At 41.0% G+C, this 11,145-nt stretch overlaps 1 protein-coding gene across 1 annotated transcript; it reads left to right on the forward strand.

The window, feature by feature from the left end:
* Positions 1-1,973: 1,973 nt before the first annotated feature.
* On the forward strand, positions 1,974-2,835 carry LOC115953879 (protein LURP-one-related 8-like). The gene is made up of 2 exons (XM_031071699.1): positions 1,974-2,327; positions 2,425-2,835. The coding sequence occupies exons 1-2, from the start codon at positions 2,088-2,090 to the stop codon at positions 2,833-2,835; spliced, it is 651 nt and encodes a 216-aa protein (XP_030927559.1). The 5' UTR covers positions 1,974-2,087.
* Positions 2,836-11,145: the final 8,310 nt, after the last annotated feature.

The following is an 11,145-nucleotide window of genomic DNA, read 5'->3' on the forward strand; positions in this document are numbered from 1 at the left end:
AGAAGTAACCTAAGGAGGGGGTTGGGAAAAATGGCCAGAAACCAGAGCCTCCCAACCCACCTCCAGGAGAAAGACTCCAGGGGTGAAGGAAAACCGAAACTTGTATGTACACCACGAAAAGCCCACCGCCTGTCAACCAAGGCCTAGCCTTCCAAACCCACGCTCTACAAATGATATTGTTAGGGGCCTTTTCACGCGCGAACCCGACACTGTTACGGTCCGCCACGAAACGCGTCCTTACAATATCAAATAGTAATTTATGTATATATATATAGTAAAATATATTTACATAAATAATAATTAGTTTCTTTTCTGTTTTTTTTAGGGGAAACATAATAATTAACTTAATAATAGCGAGGGAATGGGTGAGGAGAAAAAAGAAAAAAGAAAAAAAGAAAAAAAAAGAAAGTAAGAATGAGAGTGTCTTTTTGTTCTCAGAGTTTATGATGCAACTCATGAGTAACCCATAATTTAGGGTAGATTTATGCAATAAAAGAAATATTATATTCACAACAGTTTTACAACAAATCATTTGTGGTAGACTGTTATTGGTGAAAAAAAAAATCAATGGTAAGTTTAAATTTGAACCAATAATAACTTACCACATACGATTTGTTGTAAAAATATTATAGAAGTTGCATTTTTTACTCAAGAAAAACTTAAAAATTAATAATAAATCAGATAGTAAATGGGAGATCACTTCAAGTTAAGGGGAGACTAACTCTGGATTAGGCCATTTATTTTGTTTTTTTCCTTTCACAAAAGAACATGTAAATAGACAATAAAAAATAGGCATATAAACCGCCCAAGTGTTTTGTCTCTTCCCTTCTCAACAGAACATGTAATGAACAATAATTAATAAACAAACAAATAGATAAAAGAAACGAGTCATGATCATGCAATGAAAACAATATAGCTATAGGATTTCTTTCTATAACGAGTCATGATCATGCAATGAAAACCAAACTCTGTATTATTTTTTATTGAAAATTTTAATTTATGTTATCTATCTCTCTGGATGTAATGTTTAATATTGTATAAATTAAAGAAAAAGTCAGAGGTCAATCGATATTATAGGACCCTAGGTGACGGGAGTGACTCGCACAAACCACCCAAACCAATCAGGATAGTTTTTTTTAAGGACCCAATCAGGATAGTGTTATGATCTTATCTATATTATTATTTAAGGAATTTTCTTAAATAAGATATTTATTTTTTTATTTAAAAATACTCTTACATTTTTATGTATAAATAGAGACAAAATTAAAGAACAATTTAATAAAAATATAATTTTATGTCCCAGTAAAATATTACCTAATAAATAAAATCACTATTCTCTTGATTTTTAAATTATTTTATTTACTTATAAATTTTTTTTTTAAATCTCATTGCACGCGCGCTTCGTGCGTATGACGAAGTTAGTATATTTTAAAATATATATGAACAGTTATGATGCTATAATATATACAGAAAAAGAGGTATAAAATAAAGTTGTAAATAGAAATATCACCACCGCAAAATGGTCCTCAGCCACACAATGTTGTTCTAGTATTCTACATTGATAATTTATTAATTAATGTAATTATCTTTGTCAGCCTTGAAAGTAAAGATAGGCGTACGAAATGATTTCATATCATTGTTACTTAATCCAAATTCCTTGTCATGTTTCATCAGGACCATTATCCATCACCCACCACCACCCATCTCTCTCTCTCTCTCTTAATTTCCTTGGTGATATTTCTTTCCGTCCAATCAAAAAAATGCGCGTGACATCATGAGGGGGGTAGGGCACTCACTTTAATGGAGGTAGACTTTTTTTAAAACTTTTGGTGCGGCCTTTTTGAGTGTCGTTTAACGTGTGTACTGTTGTGTTGTGTTGCCGTAGGGTATTAATTTTCGTATTGAATTTAGACCACTCACCTAAAATTCCAACCCAGCCAATATAAATATATAAGGTTTGTGGGGGACGCTATATTGGCAAGTTGCCTCAGAGAGAGAGAGAGAGAGCTTTTTTGATAAATCAGAACTCAGCAAAAGAGTTGTAAGATTTGGGATTGAGCTCACATCACTCATTCTTAGCTCTGGTAATGACAAAAGTATATCCCAACACGACAACCTTAGTCACATCCTCCCCGGACGGAAAGGGGAACGCGGCGGCGATCTTAACCGTATGGAAGAAGTCACTTCTGTTCAGCTGTAATGGATTTACGGTATTCGACAGCAAAGGGGATTTAATATTTAGAGTAGATAACTATATGGCCAGTAATAAGGGCGAGATCGTTCTTATGGACGCTGCCGGCAAGCCTCTCTACACCATTCGCCGCAAGGTACAGACTGTTAAATTCTTAATTGCTTCCATTTTAAATTATCATGATGAATTAATATGGCAATTAATTAATGTGTGCTATGTATATATATGATCAGAGGTTAAGCTTTGGCGACAACTGGCTGGTGTACGACGGAGAGACGGCGGCGAATCCTCGATTTGCGGCGAGGAAACACGTGAACATCCTCAACACAAAGTGTTTGGCTCACGTTAGTAATTACAACAAGGCTAACGAAGGAACAGGAGGAAGTGGCGGGTATTCATCGCCCAACAGCAAGAACGTGATGTATGAGATAGAAGGATCGTACACGCAACGATGCTGTGCGGTGTTAGACAAAAGTAGGAGGCGGGTGGCGGAGATCAAGCAGAAAGAGGCAGTCGGAGGAGTGGGCTTTGGCGTCGACGTCTTTCGCCTCATTGTACAGCCTGAAATCGACGCTGCTCTTGCCATGACACTTGTCATCCTTCTCGACCAGATGTTCGGTTCTTCTAGACGCCTTTCCACCTAAATTAATGATAAGTAATTCCCATCAAAGCCAGCACCAGATGATCAACATCAAAACGATCATCACCCTATAGAGCACCATCACCCTCCTCAGCCAAATTTTCCTGTCTTTTTTTTTTTTTTTTGAATGTATGAATATAATACAGCTTCACCCATCCTTCTCTTTTTCTTTCTGGATTCTCTCCCACTCCCAACTTCTTCTTTTTATTTTTTTTTTCCTTAAGAATCTTAGGAGCTTGGTTTTTTTTCCTTTTATACAAAAAACCAAGGTCAAAGTGGGGATGTATATAATTATTCAAAAAAAAAAAAAAAAAAAGGCAAAGTTTTTATTTTTCAGTTTTTTCATCCTGAGTGATGTATTGCTGGGATAATCCAGCTTTTTCAGTCCATGTATGGTTTCCTTGATAGAACGAATAAATCCTTAAACAAGTAATAAGAATTACGTTCCTTTTCTTTTTAATTAGTGTTTACTTTTATTTGTATTTTTCATAATTAATTAAGCAAGGGCAAGCAAAATATAAATGCTTAAGAGGTTCTTGTTCTACTTCTGTACTTCATTATCTAATGGTTCTGAGCTTCTCTTTCAATGAAGGGTTCTCTGATTTAACGAAATGTCTCCCTCATCAATTTATGATTTCTCTCAATTAATTAGTGTCATTGTTTGTCCCAATCCAAATTCTTGATTGATCAGTAGGCCTCTTACAGTAGTTAGTTTGAAAATTCATCAAATATAGAGCAGTACTCAAGACAAGAATCAAGATACATGTGGCCACAGTACTGATCAAAGATCAAGTAGTATTACCAAAATATGGAGAGATCCCATCAAGAATCATAGCTGATACAAATGAAAAGACAACACTCAACTCAACCTAGTTAAATAGAAGAATAAGAATGTGGAGCAGTTAGTCATCTCAGAAACTACTGAACCTGGTCAACACAAACATAAAAGGCAATAATTATGATTTTTTTTTTTAGATAAAAGACTCGTTAACTCAATGAAATTGTATGTTTTTCTTTAGTCTTTACAAGCAAAATCAAGGTTAAAATCATCTCTCTCCTTGTTGTAATTATCTAATTATAAAAAAATATTTAGTATATAATTATATAGTCCCAATTGTTATCTTAACTCCACGATTATTATGATAGCTAAAAATCAGATAATAAAACTTAATAATGTGACGCCAAAATTCAATATATATATATATATATATAGAGAGAGAGAGAGAGAGTTTCATGTTATAACTAAGGTAACAGACTGAATACTACAATTCCAGCAAATTTATTGGTTGTGGTCCTTGACCTTGTGGTTGTGGAGTCAAACCCATAGAAATTGAAAGAACGTGATCCATGGTCCCAAAAAAAAAAGCGACTGAATATGGGTCATCTAGTCCATGCAGCAAAAAAAAGGAATATGGGTCATCTAGTCCAATTTTTATTTCTTCTGGTTTTAATGCCCAATAATTTAAAGATAAAAATTGGCCATGGTCATTTTTCAGCTAGCCGGGTCTTTGGGCTTTTAATTTGAGAATGCCCAATTCGTATGTGAGGCTGCCTGTTCTTGAGTTGATGCATAGAGCGCTGCCATGTGGCTAGAGGGAAATAAATTAGCAATAAGGATTCCAATTGAGGTCAAGGTCCGACGTCCAAAGGTTCACTAGTAAAGGACTGATAAGGGTAATTCTTGAAGTCTAAGCAAAGGTGACGTACTTGTTGTATCTAATAACTTTAATGTACCCATAAATGACTCCACAAAGTTGACGGTCCATCTCAAGGTTGACGAGTGTGCCTCAAGATCATTTATGCATGGACGAGACAACCAGAAAGCATAGACGGAATAAGTAATTGATAGGATGAAGCTAATAGGGGTGAAAGGAATTCTTGACGGGTCCAGCATGTCTTTAACTTGGGCTCCACGTACGACTATACCTTGCACCCCACAATAAACCCTAATCAAGAAGACTCCTATAAGGAAAGGATTCCGCAAAATACACGAATTAAAGAGAATCTCTCCCACAAGGAAACATCTTCTTAGTCAAGGAACTAGTGTCAACCCTATGCTACTATAAAAACCCCAAAACCCTCACAAACCAAGGTACGCATAATTTTACCTCAGCTCTGACACTTTAGAGTTGTGAAAGTTCTCTAACTTAACCTTCGAATAGTATTTGCCCAGTACCATACCGGTGCTCTCTATAAGGTCTTCTCTTTTTTCTATGTTGCGCAAGTGTCATTTCAAGCATGCAAGGATCGTGTGACTTATTGGTGATTTTCGGCATCATCAGTTGGCGCCATTTGTGGGGAATTTGCGACTTGTAAGCCATACTATCACTTCCTGAACAAAGAGTTGATGCATAGAGCGCTGCCATGTGGCTAGAGGGAAATAAATTAGCAATAAGGATTCCAATTGAGGTCAAGGTTTGACGTCCAAAGGTTCACTAGTAAAGGACTGATAAGGGTAATTCTTGAAGTCTAAGCAAAGGTGACATACTTGTTGTATCTAATAACTTTAATGTACCCATAAATGACTCCACAAAGTTGACGGTCCATCTCAAGGTTGACGAGTGTGCCTCAAGATCATTTATGCATGGACGAGACAACCAGAAAGCATAGACGGAATAAGTAATTGATAGGATGAAGCTAATAGGGGTGAAAGGAATTCTTGACGGGTCCAGCATGTCTTTAACTTGGGCTCCACGTACGACTATACCTTGCACCCCACAATAAACCCTAATCAAGAAGACTCCTATAAGGAAAGGATTCCGCAAAATACACGAATTAAAGAGAATCTCTCCCACAAGGAAACATCTTCTTAGCCAAGGAACTAGTGTCAACCCTATGCTACTATAAAAATCCCAGAACCCTCACAAACCAAGGTACGCATAATTTTACCTCAGTTCTGGCACTTTAGAGTTGTGAAAGTTCTTTAACTTAACCTTCGAATAGTATTTGCCCAGTACCATACCGGTGCTCTCTATAAGGTCTTCTCTTTTTTCTATGTTGCGCAGGTGTCATTTCAAGCATGCAAGGATCGTGTGACTTATTGGTGATTTTCGGCATCATCAGTTGGCGCCATTTGTGGGGAATTTGCGACTTGTAAGCCATACTATCGCTTCCTGAACAAAGAGTTGAATGGTACTTACTCGCTCAATGGCGACCACCAACAATGTTCAAGGAGACAAGCCACGCACAACCGCCCTCGAGAGACAGGTTCAAACTCTCACCACTGTTGTGGAGCGCCTCACCAAGCAAAACCATGATCTAGAAGAGCAGCTGGGCCAAAAGAACACAAGGCTTAACACTCAAGAGGAAGACCAAGAAGGGACCAACGCTGAGAGAAGGGACCAAGAAGGGCTAGAGGGTAGCAACGCCCCAAGCAAACCAGAACGACAAGACACGAGTTGTCCGTCCGTCACAAATACGACTCCACCTCACATGGTCGCAGAGATACAGATGATGAAGGAACGGATGGACTTTATGATGAACGCCCTCAGAGAATGGGTGTCTAGCGACCCCAATGACTTGGTCCACTGAACTGATTCGTCATTCACTACATCCGTCAATTCATTCCCCCTTCCACCAAAGTTTCGCATGTCGCAGGTGGAAAGTTAAGACGAATCCAATGACCACTTAAATCTCTTGGAATCTTTCAAGACCCTGATGAACCTTCAAGGGTTGGCGAACGAGATCATGTGCAAGGCCTTCCCCACCACGCTAAAGTGTCCTACCAGGATTTGGTTCAGCAAGTTGACGTCTAACTCCATTGGTACCTTTAAGGAGTTAAGCACCCAGTTTGCTTCACACTTTATCGGGGGGCACAGGTATAAGAAATCCATTGCGTGCCTGATGAGAATCAAGCAACGGGAGGATGAAATGCTGAGGTCTTACATAGCCTGCTTTAACAAAAAAGCACTTTCAATCGATGAAGCTGACGATAAGATACTTATGGCTGCATTAACGAATGGGCTGCGGAATGGTAAGTTCCTATTTTCTCTATATAAGAACAACCTAAGGACTATGTCAGATATGCTTTACAAGGCAACTAAGTACATGAACGTGGAAGATGCACTTCTGGCTCGAGAAGAGAAGCCCAAGAAAAGGGAAAGACAGGAAGACATACGGTAGGATAAGGGACGAAAGATGGCTAGAACCGAAGAACGGCAGGAAGACAGGCGCTCCAAGCCCCCCATAGGGAAGTTCACGAGCTTTGCCCCGCTAACTGCCCCGATCTACCAAGTCTTGATGTAAATCAAGAACGAAAGAGCCCTGACCTTTCCTGGCAAGCTGAAGGGAGATCCTAATAGAAGGTCTAGAGAAAAATACTGTCGTTTCCACCGTGACCACGGTTATGACACGACCGACTGCTACAACTTGAAGCAACAAATTGAAGCACTCATCAGGCAAGGAAAGTTGCAAAGGTTCATCAGCCGAGAGAAAGCAAACCCACCTCAAGAACAAGCTCCTCAATAATGAACGTCTAAGGCTGCCCCTCGGAGAGATAAGGATGATTGTGGGAGGCACAGCGTCCAAAAAGGCTTGGTAAACTTACCTCAGGATGGTTCAAAACGTCCAGCTAACGAGCTTCGTCCCAAAGATGGCGTGGATCGACAATCCCATTATCGGATTCTCGAAAGAAGATGCCCGACATCTCCACCACCCACATGACGATGCACTCGTCGTTAGCATCAGGGTAGGAAACTACAACACGCACCAGGTCTTGATTAACAATGGAAGCTCTACCGACATCCTCTACTACCTGGCATTCCAACAAATGAGACTTGACAAAGAACGGTTGATCCCGACCAATGCCCCGCTCATTGGGTTTGGAGGGACCAAAGTATATCCCCTCGGCGCAATCACGTTGCCTATTACGGTTGGTGATTATCCGCAACAAATCACTAAAGACATCACATTCCTTGTAGTCGATCGCTTATTCGCCTATAACGCCATCCTAAGATGACCTACCCTTAACTTGTGGAAGGTCGTAACTTCGACCTACCATCTGATGATCAAATTCCCCACCGAGTATAGAGTAGGGGAAGTACAAGGAAATCAAGTAGCTACACGTGAGTGTTATATTGCGATGTTGGAGATGGACAATCATCTACAGACAATGAACATAGAAGAGCAGCGGACAGTGGTAGAACCCGTAGAAAGTCTTAAGGAAATACCTCTCGATGGCACTAGGCTAGACCAAACAACAAGGATCGGTACCCTCGCTAGTTCGATGGCCCGCTAAGCGCTTACAACTTTTCTTAAAGATAACTAGGATGTATTTGTCTAGAGCCATAAAGACATGTCAGGAATCGACCCTTCAATCATGGTGCACAGGTTGAATGTGTCCCCTTCCTTTCCGCCAATTTGTCAAAAAAAAGTTGGTGTTTGTTCAGGAAAAAGATCGAGCTGTAAGAGAAAAAGTCCGCTAATTACAAAAGGCAAACTTCATCAGGGAAGTGTACTATCTCGATTGGCTAGCGAACGTGGTAATGGTCAAGAAAGCCAATGAAAAATGGAGAATGTGCGTGGAGTTTACAGACCTAAACAAAGCATGCCCCAAGGATAGCTACCCTCTCCCATGGGTCGACGTCCTAGTAGACTCTACGGCCCAGCACCAGCTACTGAGCTTCATGGACGCTTTTTCATGATATAACTAGATTAGAATGGATGAAGCAGATCAGGAGAAAACTTCGTTCATTACCAGCCAAGGCTTCTTCAGCTACAAAGTGATGTCATTCGACCTCAAGAACAAAGGCGTGACATATCAGAGGCTCATGAACAAGATGTTCACACATCAAATAGGAAGGAATGTCCAAGTCCAAGTTTATGTTGATGACATTCTGGTAAAAAACCGAAGGGAGGATGACCATTTGGAAGATCTCAAGGAAACCTTCGACACCCTTCGCTCTTACAACATGAAGCTCAACCCAGGTAAGTATGCATTTGCAATGACGGCAGGAAAGTTCTTAGGATTCATGATATCTCAAAAAGGTATCGAGGCCAACCCGGACAAGAATAGGGCCATAGTAAAGATGGCCCCTCCAAAGAACGTAAAAGAAGAACAAATTCTTAACGGCAAGATAGCCGCCTTGAATAGGTTCGTGTCAAGGGCAACAGATAAGTGTCTACCCTTCTTCCACATGCTGAAGAAGTCTTTTGAGTGGATGGCCAAGTGTCATTAGGCATTCGAGGATCTAAAGGCCTACCTCTCTTCCCCACTGCTACTGAGTCCTTCATAACCAAAGGAAGAACTATTCCTCTATTTGGCCGTCTCTCTAGTTGCCGTTAGTGTGGCCTTGTTCAGGGAAAAAGACAAAGTGCAAAAGCCCATATACTACTCCAGCCGGGCACTTCGTGGTGCAGAGGAGAGGTACCCACCAATGGAGAAGCTCGCCTTCGCTTTGGTTACGGTGGCCCGCAAGCTCAAGCCATACTTCCAAGACCACACGGTGATCATCTTGACCGATAAGCCCTTACGGCGTGCAATGAGCAACCCTGAAGCCATCGGGTGATTAGCACTATAGGTAATAGAGTTAAGTAAGTTTGACATATAGTACTGCCCGCGTACTACCATCAAGGGACAAATCGTCATTGACTTCATTGCGGAATTCACTAACAGGGAAGGCTAGGGGGCAGACGAGCATCCTCGATAGAGTATACATACGGATGGATCATCCAATAAACAGGCTGGTGGAGCGGGTATCGTGCTTCGTTTTCTAGATGGAGACAAGATTGAATGCATGGTTCGCCTCGACTTCCCTTCCACTAACAATGAAGCGAAGTACGAAGCTCTAGTGGCAGGACTTGATCTCACTAAAGCAGCAAGGACCACGAGTGTGGTTATTCATTGCGACTCTCAGGTCGTCACAAACCAAGTAAACGGGGATTACGAATGTAAGGGTGAAAGGATAAAGAAGTACCTAGAGCAAGTAAAGAGAAGGGTAAATGACTTACAAGCCAAGATTGTTCAAATCCCTAGAGGAGAGAATGAGTAAGCCAACCATCTTGCCAAAGCTGCTTCGGCAAAACATATGGTCATCCCCAACAAGGTACTCTCCTTTGTTCAGCTTTCACTACTAATAGATCTCGTCGATGTGAAGGAGATAAGTTCTGAGAGCAATTGGGCCACACCATTAATCTCCTACTTAAAAAATGATGCATTACCAAAGAGACTTCTCTCGCCCATACCTTAGGTGTTTGAGCCCTAAGGAAGCAGACTATGTCATGAGAGAAGCCCACGAAGGGATCTACGAGAACCACTCAGGGTCACAGTCGTTGGTACACAAACTGACTCAAGTTGGATACTACTGGCCCACTATGCAGAAGGATGCCCAGACTTATGTCAAAACCTGCAACAAGTGTCAAAAGTTCAACAACGTCATCAGACAGTCATCGAAAGAATTGACCCCAATGACAGCCCCGTGGCCATTTGCTCAGTGAGGATTAGACTTCATGGGCCCATTCCTAATAGCAGTATAATAGCTAAAGTTCCTTATAGTAGGCATAAACTACTTCACGAAGTGGGTGGAAGTTGAAGCCTTGGCCACCATCACAGAAAAAACATGCGAAGCTTTGTCTGGAGGTACATCATCTGTAGATATGGGATCCATAGAGTCCTGGTCTCAGATAACGAGAAACAATTCGACAACGACTCCTTTAGGGATTTTTGCTCACAGTTGGGGATCAAAAGCCACTACTCCTCCCCCGCCCACCCTCAAGCCAATAGATAGGTTAAGGTCACAAACTGATCCTTGCTTAAAATTATCAAGACTCTGCTCGAGGGGGCAAAGGGTATATGGCCTGAAAAACTGCCAAACGTACTATGCGCATATAGGACAACAGCCAAAACACCTATAGGAGAGACACCGTTTCGGCTAGCATACGAAAGCGAGGTGGTTATTCCAGCTAAAGTTGAGCTCACAAGCTACAGGGTGGACAATCATGATGAAGGAAAGAACAATGAGGCTATGCATCTACAACTCGATCTACTAGACGAAGTCGGGGCGATAGCTGAACAAAGACTCGCACGATACCAAGATCTCATGGCTAAGCACTACAACTCCCGAGTCAAACACAGAGACTTCAAGGTGGGAGACCTCGTTTTAAGAAAGGAAATGGGCGCTACTAGAGATCCTACCCAAGGAAAGTTCGGTCTTAACTGGTAAAGACCCTATAGAATCACTTTTTGGCAGGGGAAAGAGACATTGGACGGATAGAAGTTGCACCATCCATGGAACATCGAGCACCTCAAGAAGTACTACCAGTAAAACACAGTAGGGAAAGCGATACTCCTCATTTCCAGTTTATTTCTTTTAGTTAA

The sequence above is a fragment of the Quercus lobata genome, chromosome 7 (assembly GCF_001633185.2).
Source record: "Quercus lobata isolate SW786 chromosome 7, ValleyOak3.0 Primary Assembly, whole genome shotgun sequence".
Classification (NCBI taxonomy): domain Eukaryota; kingdom Viridiplantae; phylum Streptophyta; class Magnoliopsida; order Fagales; family Fagaceae; genus Quercus; species Quercus lobata.

Bases quoted from the DNA above. Each gene is read 5' to 3' on its own strand.
- LOC115953879 (XM_031071699.1), top strand. From the start codon at position 2,088: ATGACAAAAGTATATCCCAACACGACAACCTTAGTCACATCCTCCCCG. The intron at 2,328-2,424 runs GTACAGACTGTT...ATATATGATCAG, and splicing joins TCTACACCATTCGCCGCAAG to AGGTTAAGCTTTGGCGACAA.